The 23,115-nt window shown below is 37.5% G+C and overlaps 2 protein-coding genes across 3 annotated transcripts in view; one reads left to right on the forward strand and one right to left on the reverse strand.

The window, feature by feature from the left end:
• The first annotated feature begins 3,239 nt into the window (after positions 1-3,239).
• RPS6 (ribosomal protein S6) lies at positions 3,240-6,858 on the forward strand. 2 transcript variants are annotated; one of them, XM_008145035.3, is made up of 6 exons: positions 3,240-3,323; positions 3,857-3,988; positions 4,527-4,737; positions 4,920-5,066; positions 6,455-6,612; positions 6,719-6,858. In XM_008145035.3, exons 1-6 carry the CDS (start codon positions 3,318-3,320, stop codon positions 6,812-6,814), a joined length of 750 nt encoding a protein of 249 aa, XP_008143257.1. In that variant the 5' UTR covers positions 3,240-3,317; the 3' UTR covers positions 6,815-6,858. The 2 variants fall into 2 exon arrangements, with proteins under 2 accessions (XP_008143257.1, XP_054583003.1); XM_054727028.1 differs by lacking the exon at positions 4,920-5,066.
• An 89-nt stretch (positions 6,859-6,947) lies between these two features.
• Positions 6,948-23,115, reverse strand: part of DENND4C (DENN domain containing 4C) — a 117,512-nt gene continuing 101,344 nt past the window's right edge. Inside the window, exons 27-33 of the mRNA XM_054727027.1 lie at positions 21,494-21,676; positions 20,086-20,281; positions 17,639-17,884; positions 16,378-16,495; positions 11,847-11,997; positions 10,544-10,608; positions 6,948-10,288 (exon numbers count right to left, since the gene is read on the reverse strand). Of these exons, the coding sequence (XP_054583002.1) occupies positions 10,152-10,288; positions 10,544-10,608; positions 11,847-11,997; positions 16,378-16,495; positions 17,639-17,884; positions 20,086-20,281; positions 21,494-21,676 (1,096 nt within the window). The 3' untranslated portion in view covers positions 6,948-10,151. The remainder of the gene's footprint in view (positions 10,289-10,543; positions 10,609-11,846; positions 11,998-16,377; positions 16,496-17,638; positions 17,885-20,085; positions 20,282-21,493; positions 21,677-23,115) is intronic.

Genomic DNA, 23,115 nt, shown 5'->3' on the forward strand with positions numbered 1-23,115 from the left:
ATAATATATCTATTTCTGAATTATTTTTATTGATTTTAGAGAGGAAGGGAGAGGGATAGAGAGATAGAAACATCAATGATGAGAGAGAACCACCGATCAGCTGCCTCCTGCACACCCCCCACTGGGGATCAAGCCCGCAACCCAGGCATGTGCCCTTGGCCGGAATCGAACCCAGGACCCCTCAGTCCACAGGCCAACGCTCTATAAACCAAGCCAAACCGGCCAGGGCAGTAAAGATATATATATATGTGTATGTGTGTGTGTATGTGTGTGTGTGTATACTATATATATATTTTATTTATAAATATATATTTTTTAAATATATTTTATTGATTTTTTACAGAGAGGAAGGGAGAGGGATAGAGAGTTAGAAACATCGATCAGCTGCCTCCTGCACACCCCCTACTGGGGATGTGCCCGCAACCAAGGTACATGCCCTTGACTGGAATCGAACCTGGGACCCTTCAGTCTGCAGGCCGACACTCTATCCACTGAGCCAAACCGGTTTCGGCAAGATATATTTTTTTAAAAAATGGTTAAGCCCTGACTGGTTTGGCTCAGTGGATAGAGCGACGGCCCGCGGACTCAAGGGTCCTAGGTTCGATTCCAGTCAAGGGCATGTACATTGGTTGCGGGCACATCCCCAGTAGGGGGTGTGCAGGAGGCAGCTGATCAATGTTTCTCTCTCATCGATGTTTCTAACTCTCTATCCCTCTCCCATCCTCTCTGTAAAAAAATCAATAAAATATATGTATTTTTTAAATGGTTAAGATGGCAAATATGCCCTAGCCCATTTGCTCAGTGGTTAGACCATCGACCCACAGACTGAAGGGTCTCAGGTTTGATTCCGGTCAAGGACACATAACTGGGTTGCAGGTTGACCCCCCGGCCCGGTTGGGGTGCGTGTGGGAGGTAGCCACCTGATGTGTCTCTCTCATGTTGATGTTTCTCTCTCTCTGTCTCTTCCCCTCCCTTCCACTCTAAAAATCAATGGAAGAAATATCCAAAACAAAAAAAAAGAGGCAAATATGTGTTTTTTACCATAATAAAAAAACGCATTAAAAAAAATTAAAGAAACCTATGCAATAGTCCTGGACTTTACTGTTTGCCTAACATTAACTCACTGATACTTCAATAAAAATAGAGCCAAAAAAAAAAAAAAATGGGCAAAGGACTTGAACAGACATTTCTCCAAAAAAGACAAATGGCCAACAAGAACTTAAAAAGAAGCTCAACATCATTAGGGAAATGCAAACCAAAACCACAATGAGTTACCATAGGATGGCTATAATTTTTTTTAAAAAGAAAGAATAAATTATCAAGTGTTGGCCAGGACATGGAGAAATTGGAACACTCATACATTGCTGGTGGGAATGTAATACAGTTCAGCTGCTGTGAAAGTTGAAGCAGTTCCTCCAGGAGTTAAACACAGAATTACCATATGACTCAGCAATTCCACTCCTAGGGTATATACCCCAAAAATTGAAAACGAGGATAGCGCCTGCAATGGAGGTAGGTGCCTTGGCCGGAATTGAACCCAAGAACCTTCAGTCTGTGGATCCACGTTCTAACCACTGAGCCCCCGGCTAGGGCCTGGGTTCTCATTCTTGTTCTCCCAGAATGTTCAGGAGGAGCATCAAATAAACTTGTATCTTTCTCACATCCTTCTGTACTATTAAAAGTTGCACCATTGTTGCCCTAGCCAGTTTGGCTCAATGGATAGAGCATCAGTTTGTGGACTGAAGGGTCCCGGGGTTTGATTCCAGACAAGGGCACATGCTTGGTCCCTAGTAGGGGGCGTGCAAGAGGCCGCCAATCAGTGAATCTCTCTCATAGATGTTTCTATGTCTCTCTCCCTCTCCCTTCCTCTCTGAAATCAATAAAATATATATATCAATGTGGGAGGTAGCCAACTGATGTGTCTCTCTCATGTTGATATATATATATTTCTTGGCGCCGCGGAGGCTGTCGGCTGCTTCAGGATGAAGGTAGGAAGAGATGGCGGGTGTTGCCTTAGGCTATATATATAATCAGCATGGTACAACTTAAAAAAAAAATATATATATATATATATATATTTTAAGTTGTACCATGCTGATTCAAGGGTTACTATAATAGTTTCACTTATTCTACCTCTGATGGCTGGCTCCATAGTATACTACACTCAGACTAAAACATACCAGAGCTAGGGTTATACTCATTTAAACATATTTACTGACTGGGTAGTTTAGTTGGTTAGAGCATTGCCAAGGTTGCAGGTTTGATTCCCTGTCAAGGCACATTCAAGAAGCAACCAATAAATGCATAAATAAGTGGAACAACAAATTGATGTTTCTCTCTCTCTCTCTAAAATCAATTTTAAACTTTTTAAAAAATTTACTGAGCACTTATTATGTGCCGTGCACTTTGCTGTGTCCTGGTACACATACCCTGGTAAAGTTAAGACCTGAGCGGTGGCTTAATTTTTCACCTAGTAGAGGAGAGGGGCCATAAACAATCCATTTCTGTATCATGATTGAGTCCTATAAATGAGAACTGTGCTATACTAGAGGATGAGAAGGGTACATTGTGAGACAATGTGGTCAGGAAAGGCTTCTCTTAGGAGGGACATCTAACTTGAAAGACCTGCAGTGGTACTAACCAATAGCAATTGGTGAGTTTGGGACTGTGGAAAGCTTGCATAAGGAGGAGTTTGACATACTAATTTATCGTTTTAAAAAGATCGCAAAGGCAAGACAAAGCAAGGAGACTAGTAGGTACCGATGGTGGCCGGGCCTTGGGTAATTGTGATTTTTGGCTCATGCGACAGGGTGGCTAAGAGTGTTGTTCTGTGACAGAACAACGATTACGCAGATGATGGAAGTATTTTAAGAGAAAAATCAGGGTGTCTTGCTGCGAACCGCGGAACCAGGGCAAGGTGCGCTCCCGAACCGTAAGTCTTCCCTCCGAGGTGCAGGAGAGTCCAAGAGAGCTGAACTCCGGGCCGCCCTTCCGCGGCAACATCCGATGCAGAGTCCGAGACAGAGCTGGGCTCCTTCCTGGTCCAGGGTAACGCGAGAAAGATCAGGCTGGGGAGTCTAGCCTTCCGGCAACACCCGCCGCCAAGCTAAAACTACGCCACCGGTGCGGCTAGGCTGCTAAATCCACTTCCGCACTGCGAATTAGCCCCACCTCCGGAAGCGCCGACTACCCATGATCACTTCCGCTCTCCCAGTCTTTTGGCCATCTCGCGAGAACTGGAAGTGCCTATGTGATCTGGGCTAAGCGGAAGTTGGGCCTTTTTTCGTGGCGCCGCGGAGGCTGTCGGCTGCTTCAGGATGAAGGTAGGAGGAGATGGCGGGTGTTGCCTTAGGCTTGGGGGACGTGAATCGAGCCCCACGACACGGCGTCGCTGTTTTTGTAGCTCTCCAAAAGCCCGGTTCTAGGTAGAGGAGGGTCTGAGGTAGGAGAAAGCTTTTATTTTGTGGGCCTGGAGCTCCTTGGGAGAGGGGATGGCGTGTGATTGCCGCTGGAGTTGCGTGGGGCCGGGAGCGTAATGGTGGCGGCGTCCTCGGGCCTAGCCGGGCAGATACGGCTTTGCTGTCGGTTGGGCTCCTTACTCCAGGGTGCACGCCTGCGGAGCCCCCTCGTCCCCGGAGTCATTGCGCGGGGCTTGACAGACGGTGTCCTATTTTTAGCGCGGGGCTCGTCGCGCGTTAGTGCACACACGTGCTTTATAGTGAATAAAACCCATTATTTCCAGTTTGCTGCTGACTGTGGATGGGGGTTTGACATGGAAGGCTTTTTGAAGTGGAATACCTTTGCAGGTGGTTACGTAGTTTTCATAAAGCTCTTTTTCCCTCCGTTTAATCCTTAGCTCAACATCTCTTTCCCAGCCACTGGCTGCCAGAAACTCATTGAAGTGGACGATGAACGCAAACTTCGTACCTTTTACGAGAAGCGTATGGCCACAGAAGTTGCTGCCGACGCTCTGGGTGAAGAATGGAAGGTGAGAGTTGATCCCAGAGTTGAATTGCTGCAGCTCTTTGAGGGAGAGTGTAAACGCGGGTGGTAATTGGCTGTGTAATTGGTTTCAAACTCCGGTTCTGTCTGCTGACCTTGGGTTAGTGACTCCCAGACCTCATCCTATGAGGTAGAGCTATCACCTGGCGGGGTTTTATAGCTCAAATGAGAAAACATAAAGACCTAGTTGCGCTGCAAGCTAATGGTCTCCAAAGGGTATTTTTAAAAGTGCCAAGAAAGGGGGTCTCGGGTTTTTTGTTTTGGATAGTTTGGTCTCTTTACCATGTAATCTTTCTTCCCCTAAAACTGTTCTCTCTAGTAAAGCATATGTTAGAAATAGGGCTTGATTGCAAGGAATTTGCTAATTGAACTTGGAAGATTGGCAAGTGTAGACAAACATGAGTGAGCAGAGGAATTTTATTTTGTTTCAAATTGTACTTAATGAACTGTACCTACTGGAATTGAGAGTGTACGTCACAGAGGCCACAGCCCTTTATTTTGTAATGTGTCTTTGTATTCTGCAGGGTTATGTGGTTCGAATCAGTGGTGGGAACGACAAACAAGGTTTCCCCATGAAGCAGGGTGTCTTGACCCATGGCCGAGTCCGCCTGCTGCTGAGTAAGGGGCACTCCTGTTACAGACCGAGGAGGACTGGAGAGAGAAAACGCAAATCTGTTCGGGGTTGCATTGTGGATGCCAATCTCAGTGTTCTCAACTTGGTCATTGTAAAAAAAGGTGAGGCTTGTGTTCTTGAGTTCAGTTATTGCTGACATTGATTTAAAGCTGATTGTCCAAATGGCTCTTTCATTTGTCATATCCAGTTGACCAATGGGCTTGTTTTGTTTTTACCAATGAAAGCAGTAACAGGGTTCTTTAAAAGGAAGTTGAATTAAAATGTCTTTGTTCACATGTCTCAGGGGAGAAAGATATTCCTGGTCTCACTGATACCACGGTGCCTCGTCGCCTGGGTCCCAAAAGAGCCAGCAGAATCCGAAAACTTTTCAATCTCTCTAAAGAAGATGATGTCCGAAAATATGTTGTGAGAAAGCCTCTAAACAAAGAAGGTAGGGGATATTATGACATTTAGGGCTGGCTTAATTTGGTTATTAGCCTGTCACTAGTGTTTTGAGTGCTCATTAGAACAAAATCTGCCCACAACTCACCTGGAGATTTTAGGAAAATATTGAAGAGGGTCATGACATGTAGTTGGTATTAATCCTTGTTACATCCAATGCCTTCTATCTAGAGTTATAATTTTTCTTGAAAATTTTCCTGGTAGTAATTGATGTATGTTTATCCAAAAATAACTTAGCGGACACTAAGTTCATTGCTTTTAGGTTAAAAGTTGGAAAAATGATAGAAATTCTAGGGCTATGATTGAATGTGCTCTCTATACACTTGCTGCTGTCGTATCAGGTTCTAAAATGCTTTCATCAACTGACCTTGCTTTAACATCTGACCCTCATTTTATTTTCATCTATGGGATATGAATAGCAATAGTAAGAGTTATGAGAATTAAGTTTATACTGTATTCAGAATATAGGGAATGGGTGTTTGGGAGTTTTATTTTTAGAAGGTACATTGTTAAGCAACATAACCCATCACGACTGTAGTCTGTGGCTGCAATATTTTGTAACATTAAAATTGCTGTATGAAGTGTATGAACATTTACATTAAATGGAATAAATAGCATATTCAGGTTGGGTTCTCCTGGCAAATCTGGGGGGAGGGTGTTGGTTGGGTTTTATTTTTTCAGGTAAACTTATACCTGGCTTATTGTGAGTTCATTGGTCGCTCATTTCAAATATCCAACACAACCTATGTGCCGGATACTATTTTAAAGGTTGAGGATAAAGTGTAGTATTAGCCTCCTGTAACTTATGCTTTAAAAAATAATTGGCAAATTCACAGGAGTTCCCCGTAATCACACCTTTGGAAATAACCATCAGTGTAGTAAGTGTGCTAGTTGGCAGGTGTTAAGATAATTCTTGTGTCTTTATATTAAGGGATCATTTACCTTAGTAGCTGGCAGGAAATCAAAATGATAGAAGAAAGCTGAGTGTGACTTCATTGTTCAGAAAATTAACCTAAATTTATATATGATCTTGACATCCAAATAGGCTTGACTTAATGAGCTGTCTTACTGAGGGTTAAATGTGCTAATTAGAAAAACACTGGCAGCTAGTAAGTATTAGCCTGGTCTCTTTTTAGAAGGACTTGCGTTTTCCTTATATTTGTATTATATTTAGCCTGTCTTGTATTTTTGTTGGCAAAGTGGTGGTATTTTTAAGTTGTAAAATATTTCAAATTTGATTTAAAAGGCCTCATACAAATAAGTTTTCATAGATACTAACTCAAGTTTGCGTCTGTTGCTCAAGTTTTTAAAATGTAGGGTATGTGTCCTAATGAACAAGGGTATTAAGAAGTGATTAAGCCATTATTAAATTTTTAGGTAAGAAACCTAGGACTAAAGCACCCAAGATTCAGCGTCTTGTTACTCCACGTGTCCTGCAACACAAACGCAGGCGTATTGCTCTGAAAAAACAACGTACTAAGAAGAACAAGGAAGAGGCCGCAGAATATGCTAAACTTTTGGCTAAGAGAATGAAGGTCAGTCTAAGATGATTGGGGTGGACAGCGGGAGGAGTCAGGCCTCACTTTGGGTTTAGATTTTTAACACAGACAGGCTTTTTGACTGCTTTTTTGTTTTGTTTAGGAGGCCAAAGAAAAACGCCAGGAGCAGATTGCGAAGAGACGTAGACTGTCCTCTCTGAGAGCTTCTACCTCTAAGTCTGAGTCCAGTCAAAAATGAGATTTTGTAACTAACAAATAAAGGAGAGCAAATGTCAAAGCCCCTTTACCGACTATTCATTGATGATAAAATTTAGATAAATGGAGAGAAACTCAGGTCATAGATTGTGTACAGCAATCTAATGGCTAAAACTTAAAAGTGATGTATCCTTCAAATTCAGAGGTGCACTGTGATGGTGAAAGAGATGTGCAGGATATGGTTTTGGAATCTGGGTGGATCAGGAAAAGGTTCTTAGCATAAGGCGTTTTCAGTGAATCATAGAACAATTTCAGGAAAATAAACAACTAGAATTGTTAATCTTTTATACACTTTATTTTGAGGAATACAGTTTTTCTTAAACATCTATGCACAATACATGAAAAGTGCCCTTGTGAAGATGGACATTTGTCATATGTGATAAAAAAGATAACTTGTTAAAAGCATAGTTAATGATGCCATTTTGCAAAAGTTCACAAAGCTTTTAAAACCAGTGCAAATTTACTACATTAACAGAAAGCTTTCAACTCCAGTGAATTGTTATTGATGTTTTTATTCTATTTCACTCTGAAAAGGAGTTGACTATGCCTGTTTAAGATTAAAAACTTGCATCAATAAAGAATGCACAAAGAGAAAGTAGTATACTTTTTCTAATGTGCCATATCTAATCTCAGGTAATTACAGTCAAAACTATCCTTTACAGGATAGAAGGATCTTAAAAAGGCACATTAGGCTTTAAGGATGAAGAAGAGGCTCATTTGCTGAAGTATAGTTTAACCACAGGTGAGTAAAATTTTAAAGTAGTTTTTACACAGGTAAGTTCCCGTGTGCGACCAAGGCCAGTCTCTGGACCACTCTGTAAGACCAAGGTTCTTGGGTAACAGTAAGATCCCCATTGCTCTTAATACATGGTATCAGTTATATAACATGAAAAGTCTTAGTTGGCAGTTGACTATAGAATACAAGGGAAAATGGAGCATTTTTAAAGATAACGAAAAGGACATACTACAGTCAGGATAACAAGGCCAAAAGGGCAAGTCTGGTGTATATGTCTGTGCTTTCTGATTTTGAGTGCGTTCTCTAAAAGCGGACACATGGCTTGCCTACACTATTTTAGCTCATGAGTTCTGGCAGATTTGAGATTTCAAGAGTTATTGATATTACAAATATGTTCAGTCTTGTATTCTGTACCAAAAATGAAAAGACAACAATTGAGTATCCCAGATTTAATGGGAGATTATGCTCATTATTAACCATGCAGGATGCTATAATCAATGTACAAAATGCAGCTGAAGTTAGATTACCAAATCCAAAAATAGTTTAACACGTTAAGCGCCATGTTCAGTGACGGACACTATACTTTCCTTCTGGACCGGTCAGTCACTGGTGCCACCAGCATATCGAAATCAAATATTGCGGGCTAAACAGAAAGGAAGACAAAATGGGCTTGGCACTTAACGTGTTAACATTTTAGGATAAACAATCTGGACTAACTGAAAGACTGCTTTCAGGTGTTAACAGGTTATGTTTCATACAGTGTTACAACTCCTATAGATAGTAATTCAAATGAGATTTTTTTGGGGGGGGGGTGTAAGCTTTTAGTGGTGCCCTTTTCTGTGGTAGGTGTTAGAAAAGGCCTTTAAAATCCACTTATATTTCTAAATGACTGCAGCAGACTCAAGTTTCCAATATATAATGGCTGTTACTTAGAATGTTACAAAAAGTTATTAGAAAACTTAATACAAATATTCTTAACTGGTTAAGGAGATCTTCATTACAGATTTTTTCTTTGTTTAGTGGGAAGTAAATTTAGTTTCAGGCTACAGAGAAATGGAGAGAAAGATAATTTTGGAATTCTAAAGATTTAAAGGTTCCAATTGTGTACATTTCCGGAGGCTAAAAGGTAACACAAGAATTTTTCCTTTCATTCAACCTCCATCTTGTTATATACAAGAGTAATTACAAATTTTCTGATAATAAGTGTTAAGTATTAAAACTAGTACCAAGTCTTAGTTGCAAAAATATGTACTCTAAAGTTAGTGCAAAAGATCCATTTTTAAGGTAATGAGAATTGTACATAATTTCTGAGAAGTTCTTTCACAATAAGTTGAAACTAGAATTCTATAAAGGCCAGATTAACCCTAAATGATGAAAGATTGGTACAGCAACAAAATGTAAAAGATTATACCAGATAGGAGATTTGTGCTGTTAACTACCAGTAAATAATTTGTACCCAGTGATTTAGTCATATGTATAATTACTGTAAAACACACAACCACTGGCATTTTACACCACGCAGAGAGTTAAGGCAATCTTACTGTTCCTAAGGGCTTTTAACAAAAGGCATAATTGTCAGGCATGTGAGGTCATGATTTTCTTAAATCTGGCAAACAAGCTCAATAGCTTTAAAGTATTATTAAGACTTAATTGATTTATCCTAAAAAAAACTATTTACAAATGCACAAATAAGCATACAAATCTATATATTATACAAGAATAAAACTGCAGTGCAAGTTTATCCCACAGGTTTTAAAAAGTGACCAATATCAACCATTGACTGCCTGAACAATTTCAGGTCCAAAGACTATATATATAGAGGCATTTTAAGCATGTTCCAATTTTGTGAAATCTAAAGCCAATTCAATTTCATTTAAACTGACTGATGTATTATTCAATTATAAAGCTGTTGTATATTAACATGCTATTGGGAAGTAGATGGAAGGAAGTGACTGGATATTCAAGATAAAATCCATTAAGGAAAATAATACAAAACATGAAGGGTGAAGATATATATATTAAATTTTAAAGTAAGGCAAGGCAGTTGTCATCAGACTTTTCAGGTAATTTTGAGATTAACGACTACAGATGAGTTTACTAGTAGTCACTTTGACCCCTTTCAGAAAACTAATACATAATCTATAAATTTTAATAAATATAATATGGCTGTATATACACATACCTACACAGCCACATATATACACACACATAGAGCTCTTAAGAGAGATTTCATTTGTATTGGGGTTAGCCAAGTTTAATTTGTCATTCCCCAAACCCAATTAGCTTCAAATATAAACAATGCCAATGATGAATGCGGTTTCTCATTATCAAACTGCAAGTATTGAGAAATCCAAACAGTTTTCAGAAGAGGCAGATAAACCGTTCAGAAGTTGCAAATTTTCAACATAAACCCTGGGGCATTTTAATGGTATTTTCTCATTTCTAGGTGATTTGGTATGTTACGTTTCATATGTTGTCCCAGAGTTAGATCATTTTGGTTTTCACCAATTCTTAGCATTTGGAACAAACTTAAAAGTTTCCAAACCGAGTCTGTTCTCCCAGCACCGTGTGTCTGAAATGTGGTTTAAATGAGAGGTGCGCCAAAACACTTCCTGCACCACTCCACACTGACACTCGGTGGAACGTCAATTTTCTGCAACTTTTCAAGGATTTCTGAAGATAGACTGTTGTATGCAAGTCCATATTCATTGTCAAAAGCCTCTGAAAAAGACAATTTCAAAAATGCAGTTATAATTAAAGAATTTATGCATTTATATATGGTAGCCCAATCATATACACACACCACATATTCAAAAGCAGGAGTCTTTCTAAAGGCAAGTAGAGTATTTACCCATACCAGTTACAATTTTAAAATTACTTTCGGAAATAAAATTACTTGAAAATAAAGCGTAAAATTACATTTGGAAGTAGTAAAATGTAAGGAAACAGAAAATAGTGCCTAATTAACCAACTTACCAATATCAATATTCTCTCTTCCAAGAGACACTAATGATAAGAAGAGGATTTCTCTGTATAAACTCCTATAAAACAAAATATTTTTAGAGTCAATAGGCTAAGAGTATAAAAATAAATATGTGAAGGTATTTTTGTTTAAAAAAAAAAAAGGATCAAGTTCTCTGGTCTAACAGAATGTCCTGGTTTTGATATGTGGCACAGTTATGAGATGTCACTTTTGGGGGAAGAGTTCTTAACTATTTTTGCAACTACTTCCTTCGCATATCTATTTCAAGTTAAAAAGTTAAGTTGATGGCATCAAGCTTCACACTAAAAACAAAAAATGGTTTAACTTTCTTAAAATTTTTTAACAATATAACTTATAATTCCTAATTAAAATTGGAAAGGCAGGGTCTTCTGTCATCTTTTGCCACTTGACAAAGTAGCAATTTCTAAGGAATCTAAAACCCTTGGACACAGTAAAAGGTGGAGTGATCTCTACTATCTAACCCAACAATAAAAGATAGATCATCTTTATTTGTTTTGTGGACATAAAAATGTCACAAATCTTAAAAATAAGCTTAATGACTCAGTTGTTAAAAATAAACAAGAAGTAAACTGGTTTGAGTGTTTACACAGGACAAAAAATTAGTAATGCTGATTGATGATGCTCCATGTAGCTTTAGAAGCTTCAGAGGCCATAGCAGGTCATTTCTAATATTCCTTCCCTGCCTTATACCACAGATGCTTGAAACTGGTGCTTTTTAGACTAAAAGAGGTCATCTGTACCTCATTGAGGATCCATCCATTTCATTATCCTTGTACTACTGTTTTCTGAAGCTTCCTCTGCAGAACTCATTTATGCTGACATTGGGATGAGTACTGATCCAAGCATGTTTGCAGACAATAGTAAGAGGATCAGGAGAGCTCCATATCCTTTGTAATCCACTGCTTCCATCACTTTCCTAAATTGTTTCTATTCCCAAACCCATTTCTTTCTGTTTTTTTTTTAATGTCCCTCAAGAAAGGAAAAGATGTATGGATATGACAGAGCCTGAACCAAGTAGAACATATGTATAATATCGATGTTAACAAATTCACAGAGGGTTTCCATGAAAAGCATTACTGTTTCCCAAAGATTCATACACTTTTGACATGAATTACCTCTTAAAATTTAATCTAGCCCCCGAAACAGATACTTATTTGTGCTCAAATAAGTACTTTTTAAAGATGTTCTACAGTATGTGTTTCTTTTACAACTAGAGCTATTTTAAATAGTTTTTTAACATGACATTATTTTGAGTGGTGAACATTGAATTATTACCTTTGTCTTTTCTTGTCTGGCTTCATTTGCTGTGAAAGCAGGTTGATGGGTTGAAGAACATCATTACGTTGAATACTCTGCCTGATGGTTTCCACTAAAGTGCTTGTTGCTTGTTGTTCCTCTGACAGGACAGACGACTTCTTTTCAGAATCTAATAATAAAAACAGTAATTAAGAATATCTTTATCCACTCTAATTATTAAAGTTTTTTCCAGAGTTGTAGCATTTTCTAGTTTTTTATTTAACATCACCTTACTCTTTACTAGTAAAATTATGTGGCAATGTGACTGCTAAATATTTTTCCTGCTTCAGATAGGAGAGACCGCTCCCTTTGCCCTTTCCCTGAACTTAAGACTTCCTGTTTGAGGGGGGAGGGGTGACAACTTGTACTCCAGGAGCCATCCTGTGACTATATAGCCACCTTTACTGATGGCAAAGTAGACACAACAGAAAGAGCCTGGGTCCCTGACGACAGCAGTTGCCAAGCAGTACTAGAGAGTCTACTTCATATTTGATGTGAGAACAATCTTTAGTGTTTAAATTTGTTATTTTCTATTAAACATAGAATATAATCCTAATTGATAAAGGCTAATTCTAGAATTATTAAGAACAAACATATAGATTTCATAGATACAAAAGTGCTTCAGTGATATACTGGAATTGAATCATACTAACATGAAAAATAAAATCACCAGTGTGGTTGGCCCAGAAAAAGGGAAAACTTCAATACTGTAATCCCAGCAGCCATATAATTTTATTTACAATTAGTTGAGATGGGAATATGTATCCAATAATTCCCCAGTCTAGCCTCATTCTAAGTGCCTGTCGTAAAGTAAGCTGTTGTATTTTTCATACAACATAGCCACTTAATAAAGGTAACTAGTAATACTTCATTTGTGTTCAACCAAATAGCAAAATTCTGTTATAATACAAGAGGAAATACTGGCTGCTGTAGGTTTTGATCCTAGCTCTTCTACCTGCTAAATGTTTCCTTGGAATAGGAAACATTGTTTTAAAAAGTACTTGATTTTCATGCTGTTGTGATTTTAGAGCCTAACCCAAATGTAATACATAACTTCACGGCTTCTTTAATTCCGTTTTTAAAATAACACCTTTACTGAGATACTAATATAATTCTCAACCCATTCAATTCACCCATTTAAACTACAAAACTGGTTTTGAATATATTCTGGGAGTTGAGCAGCCATCACAATCAACTTTTAAAACATTTTTGTTTACCACCAAAAGAAACCTCTAGGGGTCACTCCTTCATCTTCCCAATCCCTCAGCCCTAGGTAACCACTACTTTTGTCTCCACAGATTTGCCTATTCTGGATATTTCATGTAAGTGGTATTATACTTTCTATGCTCTTTTGTGACTGGCTTCTTCTGTAATGTTTTTAAATTCATCCATGTTGTAGCATATATATCAGTATTCAGTACTTTTTATTGCCAAATAACATTTTATTGCTTGGATATACCAAACTATCCATTTGTCAGCCAATATACCTATAGGTTGTTTCCAGTATTTGGCTATTAAGAAAAATGCTGCCAAAACCGGCATGGCTCAGTGGTAGAGCGTCGTCGATCTATGAACCAGAAGGTCACAGTTCAATTCCCGGTCAGGGCACATGACTGAGTTGTGGGCTAGATCCTTGGTGTGGGACGTGCAGGATGCAGCTGATCAAAGATTCTCTCATCATTGATGTTTCTAGTTCTCTCTCCCTTCCTCTCTGAAATCAATAAAAATATTTAAAAAAAGAAAACTGCCAGTTATCATAGATGCTCATAATCAAATTGAGGAAGTTCCTTTCTATTTCTAGCTTGAATGTTTTTTTAAATATATTTTTATAGATTTCGGAGAGGAAGGGAGAGGGAGATATATAGAAACATAAATTATGAAAGAGAATTATTGATCGGCTGCCTCCTGCATGCCCCCTACTGGGGATCGAGCTCGCAACCTGGGCATGTGCCCTTGACCAAAATCGAACCCCAGACCCTCAGGCAGGCCAATGCTCTATCCACTGAGCCAAACCAGCTAGGGCTCTAGCTTGAGTGTTTTTAACAAAGGGTGATGGATTTCAACAAATATTTTAACTATTGAGACAATCATGCAGGTTTGGTCCTTTATTATATTGATATGGTGTATACATTAATTGATTTTCAAATGTTAAATGAACATTTGGGATAAACTGCATTTGATCAAGGCTGTACAATCCTTTTTCTGTATTGTTAGATTTGGTTTGTTAGTTATTTTGTTGAGGATTTTTATGTCCATATTAGTAAGTGATATAGATTTTAGTTTTCTTACGGATGTCTTTGGTTTTTGATACTGCCCTTCTCACCTAAATCTCCACAATTTCCAAGAGTGTTCTCAGTTCCAAATACAATTTCCTTTTAAAAAAATTTTTTAATTGATTTCAGAGAGGAAGGGAGAGGGAGAGAGAGAGAGAGGGAAACCTCAATGATGAGGGAATCATTGATTGGCCACCTCCTGCACGCCCCCCACTGGGGACCAAGCCCGCAACCCAGGCATGTGCCCTTGACTGGAATCGAACCCGGGACCGTTCAGTCCACAGGCTGACCCTCTATCCACTGAGCCAAACCGGCTAGGGCTACAATTACCTTTTGAGAGAATTTCAGAGCTCTCTGTTCTTATGATCTGCCTCTCCTCCTGGGCAAATCTCTGAGCCACTGCTCTGAAGCTGGGCTCAGAACAGTGGCCCTTCTCTTAGAATGACACTCCTGCTTTGTGGACAGGGTGTTGGGTTGGAGCCATAGTCTCTGTCTTTTCAGCTTGCCTTTCTTGGCATAAAACTTCTGCCCCATAAGCAAGATGCAGTATGAACAACTGGGATCCCAGCACTCTTGGCTTGCCAAAACCAGGGTAGAATGGCTGCCCAATGAACAGAAGCTGGATGGAGGAGTTTCACCTCTGTCATAACAGAGCTGAGAGAACGAGAACGGCTGGCTGAAGCCCTGACTGGGAGCTGGAAGGGAGCAGCAAGTTCTAACTCCAGTGCCACAGAAGCACATTGATTTTACTGAAATTTAGTATATTTTCTTTAAAAAAAAAAAATATTTTATTGATTCTTTTACAGAGAGTAAGGGAGAGAGAGTTAGAAACATCGATCAGCTGCCTCCTGCACACTCCCCACTGGGGATGTGCCCACAACCAAGGCACATGCCCTTGACTGGAATCAAACCTGGGACCCTTCAGTCTGCAGGCCGAGGCTCTATCCACTGAGCCAAACCGGTTAAGGCTTAGTATATTTTCGTGAATGAATGTTTGTTCATTTGCTTTATAGCCTTAGACTTTTTGTCCCTTTAAAAATTTTCACCAATTATGGTTGCTTTGCTGAGAAGTAGGTGGCAGAGCTCCTCATAATGCCATTCCTGGAAGTTATCACTCAATTCTTTTTTTTTAGGGCTTTTTAAAATTTTATTTCTTTATTGATTATGGTGTTACATATGTATCCTTATTCCCCCATTACTCCCCCTACCTCCCCTCATGCCCTCACCGCCCTGTTGTCTGTGTCCATTGGTCACTTAATTCTTATATGTCTTTTAATTTTATTTACATGCCAATTCTTCATATAAAGCACCAGTTAAGTAAACAAATAAGTCCATTCTTGAGAGCTCACCTAAAATTAGAGAATATTTTGAATTACTTGTCTATTTCATGATAAGCAGTCTGTGGTATTCTGTTAAAGTAGCCCTAGCAAACTAACACAGTTTATATAAGCCACTTAATGTTTCTTCCATGAACTGCCTGTTGATAGCACTTGCTCACTTATCTGTTGATTGTTTGTGGTTTCTTATTTACTCATAGAGTTTCTGAACTGGATGATAACACTCGAAACCCCTTATAGCCCTAGCCAGTTTAGCTCAGTGGATAGAGTATTGGACCTCAGACTGAAAGATCCCGGGTTCGATTCGAGTCAAGGGCACATACCTCGGTTGCAGGCTTATCCCCAGCCCTGGTGAGGGCAACCAATCGATGTGTCCCTCTCACATCGATGTTTTTCTCTCGCTCTTCCTCCCTTCCACTGTCTCTAAAAATCAATTGAAAAGTTTCCTTGGGTGAGGATTAACAACAACAAAACCTTCTGTAAAAATACATTCTAAATATAAAAGACTAAAAATAAGCTAGAATTTTTGAGACTAATATCCATATAACTGAAATTATACTATTCCAACACATCCAGATTACTCTTCCACTATATAGAATTTAGACTCCAAATATCTAACCAAATTGGTATTGACAGAAAAATCACAAAATAATACTCTTCAACTCATGTAGAGACCTGACATAGTTAAATGGGTCAATATAATAGCAAATCAATTTAAACCAAAATAGAATCTTGAAGAGATACTAAAAATAAATAAAAAATGTTAAAATAATGCAAAAGGACTTGTTTCTCTCTTCACACTAATTCTAGTCCCCCAACTCCCAGTAGTCCATTCTTCTTTATTGCTAAATAGTACTCTACAGTTTAAGTCTTTTATGTCTTTAATTCTATTTTACTTACTAAAATTCCTCCATGAGACATACAGAGGCTCTTCTGGTTCCTGATGAAGGTTGATATTATCCCATAACAGCTGAATGTACACAAGTTTGCTATCCTGGGACAAAGATGACAGAGGAAGCTAAAAAAGATCAATAGAAAGCATTAGTGCCCCTACCATAATAACTACCAGGAGATCTAGCAAAACTTGATTATATAAAACAGATGAGTTCTTTCAAAACTCTGAACCTAAAATTTTGTGCAACAATTTTTATTTAAATCTGAAGATTTATGTTCTTATTTTCTGAAGTACAGGTTTCTCATTCTAAATTTCAAGGATACACTGTGCTCGTTACAACATGGAAACTAGCACAGTGGCTACATGAAAGATTAACTGCCATTACAACAAATTTTAAGGCAAGAGTACGTGCAATAGTTCCTACTATCTTGTTGTACTGACTACTACTTAAAATAAATGAGTCAAAATAGAGTTTGTACTACTTTAAGATTGTGTTGCGCCCCTGGTGTATGGTTGGGTGTGGGTGCCTCTCAATATTCAATATCAAAATGAAGGAACTCCAGGAGCTCACTGTCTCCAGTGGGATTGGGGTTCCCAGAACAACTGAGTAGGAGGCTTTAGAGCTAGACACAGCCAGAGTGGGATCTTGACTCCCCATCACATATTAGCTATGTGACCTTGCAAAAATAATTTCTTCAACTTAATTTTATCATCTGAAAAATATGGATAATATGGGTCCTTATTCTTCTTTCAATTGTATTTTGTATTCATTTCAGCTGTACAGAATATGAGTCTTTTTAAAATAAGGTTGCTGTGAGAATTTCATCTAGGAATATGGTAGTTAAAAACAAAAGCTACCTTTTCTAGCCTTCTTGTAACTAGGAATGACCATATAACTAAGATCAGGACAAATGACTACATATGAAAATATTATGTACACCTGCAGGAACTGTCCCTAAAGAAGGAAAGACATACTCTTTTCTATCCATTTTTCTCCTTACTGTTAACTGGAATGTGACTGTGATAGCTTAGAAGAAGAGTCAGCCATCCTGGTGTAGAACTTAGAAATGGAGGTCATATACAGCTGAGCAAAAAGACAGAAGCATCTCAGGTCCCTAACAGTAACATCCCTAGACCACCTATCCAAACTTATAAGTGAGAGAAATAACCTACATCTTGTTAAGCCACTATTGCATACTTTCTGTTACTTTAAGCCTCATCCTAATCAATACCAATGTAATGTAAGTATAGAAGTTGACACTCTACCTGTATACCTCCATTACAATGTTCAGATGTGAGGATAAGTCCTGGCAAGTTACTAGGAAGGTCCAAACGTCTGAAATACCATACAAGGTTCCAGAAAATAATCGGATGTTGATTGATGAAAGAGGATGTGTGGATCACGTGATCGCCTTCATTTTCTAGCAAAGATTCAAGTTCTTTACGAAGCACTAGAGGACTCAAGTAGGGCACAGAAAGAGGGGGAGGATTGGGTCTTTTTCCTAAAGGATCCTTAAAAAAATAAAAATACAAAAAAAGTGAATATTATCTATTGAATTCGGTATGTTTAAGAGTACTTCTCTGGCCTGCCGGCGTGGTTCAGTGGTTGAGCATCAACCTATGAACCAGGAGGTCACAATTCGATTCCCAGTCAGGGCACATGCCTGGGTTGTAGGCTCGATTCCTAGTGTGGGGCTTGCAGAGGCAGCCAATCAGTTGTTCTCTCTCTACCTCTCCCTCTCTCTGAAATAAAAAAAAATAAAATAAAAAAGTATTTCTCAATGAGATTATGCTTCTCTATCTATCCCTTCAAAATCAGTTATTTCCTGGCCATTGATACATGCAGTAGAACATCCTAATGAAAACCTAACAAGAAATACTTAATCATAATTACCTTTCAGTTAGATAAAATTAATAACCCATATAACAGACCCTATTTTATTTTATTTTTAAAATATATTTTATTGATTTTTTACAGAGAGGAAGGGAGAGGGATAGCGAGTTAGAAACATCGATGAGAGAGAAACATCAATCAGTTGCCTCCTGCACACCCCCTACTGAGAATGTGCCCGCAACCAAGGTACATGCCCTTGACCAGAATCGAACCTGGGACCCTTCAGTCCGCAGGCCGAGGCTCTATCCACCAAGCCAAACAGGTTAGGGCCAGATCCTATTTTAAACATGATCGAGTTTTTCTATCAAGTTGATAAGAGCAATGGGCTGTGTATGATTTGATTTTTCTTTTGTCAATTTTTAAAAATTAATAAATGTTTACATTTCATATGCTTCATAATGATGATACCAAAAAATGTGTGTGGCTTTATCTTCCTCCTACAATTCTAAAGAGATGGGGCAATTTTTTGTGTTAATGTTCTTTGACTCCTTTTAAAATTATATCTAAATCATTTTTACATTTGATTGCAACAAAAAGCAATTTTATAAATAAAATAATGAATGAAAGAAACAACAACCTAGACTTTATACCCCTAGTACCCAGTCTGAGGTATCTAAATATCATCTCCCTCTAAAAGGAACCAGTGTTTCTTAGAGAAATGGCAGACTCTAGATCTGCAGAAGGAAAATAATACAACATGAGCATGAAACATCTTGTCATAAAAGAAAGCAAGAAAACTTAAAAAAAAAATTTAAAGACTACTAGGGTTGTGTCACAAGGAATAAGGCATCATCCTGTAGAGAGTTCTAGCTGAGCAAAGATGGGATAATGCAATTAATATCAATAAGGATAACAACAATGGATGTAAACATAAATGTTAAAAATCAGTTTTTCATAATGACACCATATTTCCCCAAATTAATGGGTCACCTTGAAGAATGCTAAGAACTCAACTTGTTATTCTGAAAATTGGTTAATAAAAAGGGGAGGAGGGGAGGGGGGACTGCCTTTCCAATATAAATTGCATCGTTAGAAAACCAAACAGAAGACCTAAGGGAAGTTTCTCTTCATAGATGTATTCCATATACTAAAGATGACAGAATTATGCTATCATTTTATAAGCTCCAAATGAATAACTTGATTTAGGCAATGGACCATTAATAGCTACTAAATCACAAATATAGTTCATGTCTCCACTGGAAGAACATACTGCCACTAATGAAGTGTCTTACAAAAATAAACAAACAGCAAAACAAAACAAAAAAACCTGAATTTGACCAATCTTCTATGCATAATTACCAATTTATAGGGTTGTAACCAACAAATAAATTGCAAGAGGAAAAAGGAAAGTGTACAGATTAAGAAAGATTTAAAAAAAAAAAGATCAATTGCAATGCATGGGCCTTCTTTGATCCTGATTCCTCAAACTACAAACATACTTCACATTTTTGAAACAATTAGAAATTTGAACAAAAACTGAGTAACTTGATGTTATTATTTTTAGTTTGATACATAATGAAATATTTACAAATGGAATATATGTTTGAAATTTCCTTCAAAATAATTTGTAGCGAAGTGAATAAGGTATATATGAAAGAAGAATGGCTATAAATTTAAAATTACTGAATCTTGATGACTCAAAGGCTCATTTATGTTACTCTTCTGTTTATTTTTGTACATATTTGAAATTTTAAAACGTTCTGTTTATGAAAAATTCTTATCACTTTTCATGCCATTTAAATCTTCTATAGAATTATGTGCTGTGCTAATAATACATACTTACAAGAATACACAGTATAATTATAATGTTGTTACATACCACAACTTCCTGTAGACTGTTTGGAAGACTAACTGTTGAAATGCCATGAAATGGTCGCTGAGAAAAGTCAATATTTTGCAATGGACCTCCAACACTGTGACTTCGAGTCAAAGATACATTCCGCTTTGATAAACTATTAGGTACAGATGAAATTTCCATAGTTTGAACATCTCCGCTGGCATTCTTTATTTCATCACTTTAAAAAAAATGAAAACTGGTTCTGTAAAACAATCTAAATCTGTAGAGCTAGAGTATTTTCTACACTGAATTTTAGTCTATTGAATATATCTAAGAGGAGTCAGTACTGACTGATAAGAATAAAATTTTCACCCTGGCCATTGTGGCTAAGTTGGTTGAGCATAAGCCCATGCCCTAAAAGGTCATCAGTTCAATTCCCAGTCAGGATATATGTCCAGGATTGTGGGTTCTATCCCCAGAAAGGGGCGTGCAGGAGGCAGCCATCAATATTTCTCTCTCTCCTTAAAATCAATTTTTTAAAAACATTTTTATTTAAAAAAATTATCTTTATTGATTTCAGAGAGTTAGGGAGAGGGAAAGAGACATAGAAACATCAATGATGAAAGAGAATCATTGATTGGCTGCCTCCTGCACATCCCCCAATGGGGATCAAGCCCACAACCCAGGCATGTGCCCTTGACCGGAATCGAACCTGGGACCCCTCAAGTCCACAGGCTGATGCTCTATCCACTGAGTCAAACCAGCTAAGGGCCTAAAATAAATTTATTTTTTAATTTATTTTATTTTTAAAAAATATATTTTATTGATTTTTTACAGAGAGGAAGGGAGAGGGACAGAGAGTTAGAACATCGATGAGAGAGAAATATCAATTAGCTGCCTCCTGCACATCCCTTACTGGGGATGTGCCTGCAACCAAGGTACATGCCCTTGACCGGAATCGAACCTGGGACCTTTCAGTCCGCAGGCAAACGCTCTATCCACTAAGCCAAACCGGTTTTGGCTAAAATAAATGTTTTAAAAATATATTTTTTTAAATAAAATTTTCTTCAGGCATTCTTAGGATAGAGTAAATGACTCTGGTGAAGGTTGGGAAAAGGATATATGGTAGACAACAGGTTTCATTTAAAAAAGATGAAGTGCCCATTCAGTTGCTCTATTCAAACATTATTTCATCTTTATTAAACAAAATCACCTAGAAGAACTGTGCTGCATGCAAATAAGTCATGTAGATTGACAAGTATTTAATCTCTACCAGGCTATGATCCACCTAAGGATAGAGACCAAACTTACTTTTTTATTTTTAGTGTTTATGCCTAGCATACAATTTAAATGCCAGAATTATGCCTACAGGAGTCAGGTTATCTTTAAAGATAGAATTTTTGCAAGGATTTCTAATTTACTGTGAGGAGTTCTCTATACCATATGGTACCTTGATTCAACTGCAGCGCTTGTTTCTTCAGTTATGGTCTGGTTATGTTTCCGGAAATCCATCAAATTGATCAAGTCAGGTTCTGCTGAACTGGATACAGGTTTGGGCTCCAAAGGTTCACTTGCCAATGGAATGCTGCCACTTTGTAAACTGTCACCAGAGGTACTTGGTTTCAGGAAAAAGCTAAAAAATATGGAGCAGTCCAAATTAAAAAAATCTTCATAAATGCTAAAGTCCTCTAAATTTCATATTTAGAATCACTTTATGGTAAAGCAGTAATTAATGAATTATATAACCCATAGAAATACTGCCTATTTCAAACTCACACACTCCTGCTTTCATTCTTTCCCTCCTGTCCTAAACTATTCAAATGAAAGATCTAGAGGAGGTCATTATAGTTCAATATATGATTCCTTCAGTTTTTGAAAATCATTAACACGATGAAGGAAGATAAAAAGCAAAATGTTACATTGATTTTGAGTTTAAAAAGAGAAGCAACAGCAGCATTTTAACATGTATCAACCTGTAATTGTTTATAATACCTCTTTTTTTTCCCCTGATAAAATCTCCATTTTGTCTCTAGTCCTTTCCTCTCTCCTCTATTAATTCATTTTTTAATTTTCCTTATATCTCTCTCCTTCTCGTTCTCGGGGGGACAGTGTGAGGGCTGGGCCTAGCAAGGGGCATTAAGATAACTTTCTGAAGTAATAGTAATGTTCTATATCTTGATAAAGGTTTGAATTTATACAAATGTATACATTCACAATTTGTACATTTTATTATATACTAACTTTACGTCAAAAGAAAAAATACTGAAATCCAGTAATTATATGCATGCTGAAGTCTTTGGAGGAGAAGTATATAAATGTCTACATTTTACTTTTGGCTGGAGGGATAAATAGGTAATAAAGCAAGTACAGTAAAATGTTAATTGTAGAATATAGGGGTGGATATTTGGGTGTCACTGCAAAAAAAATTCTTTAAACAACTGTAAGTTAGAAATTTTCCATACTGACATATTGGAAAGAAATCAATAATGTTCCTTTTCAATTAGAAAATATAAAATAAGATACCACAATAGCTTAAGAAACACAGTTACTCAACAAAAAAGTACAAGATTTATGGAGAATAAAAGTACATAAAAAAGATCTTTAAAAAATGAAGCTATATACCATGCTCATGGATGAGAGTATTGAAAATGTCTATTTTTCCTAAATTAATCCATAAATCTAATGCAAATCCAATAAAAACTCCAGATGAAATATTTTTAAGGAACTTAAAGTTACTCTAAAATTTTATAATTTTAAAAATAAGTATAACTATAAGCAAAAAGTAATTCTACATGGGGGAACTTATAGACACAACACAAATAATAATAAAAATAATATGATCTTGACAAAAAGAAGAGAACAGTGTTTACATGAGAATTTGAGGTGCATGTGATATCAAAGACCTAAACATCAGAAGAATGTTCAGGAGAAAATTTTCATGTCCTGCAGATGGGAAGGAACTTTTAAAACAAGACTTGAAAGGCACAAATCATAACGTTTAAAATTAATGGGTGAGGACAGCAAAATTAATTATTTCTCTTCCGTAAATTAATTTCAAGAATATTCAAGGTA

Source organism: Eptesicus fuscus, chromosome 15, assembly GCF_027574615.1.
Source record: "Eptesicus fuscus isolate TK198812 chromosome 15, DD_ASM_mEF_20220401, whole genome shotgun sequence".
Lineage (NCBI taxonomy): Eukaryota > Metazoa > Chordata > Mammalia > Chiroptera > Vespertilionidae > Eptesicus > Eptesicus fuscus.

What these genes read in the sequence shown, in the direction of transcription:
- RPS6 (XM_008145035.3), top strand. An exon ending in AAAGCCTCTAAACAAAGAAG is followed by an intron (nt 5,067 to 6,454) that starts GTAGGGGATATT and finishes TTAAATTTTTAG; the next exon opens with GTAAGAAACCTAGGACTAAA. An exon ending in TTTTGGCTAAGAGAATGAAG is followed by an intron (nt 6,613 to 6,718) that starts GTCAGTCTAAGA and finishes TGTTTTGTTTAG; the next exon opens with GAGGCCAAAGAAAAACGCCA.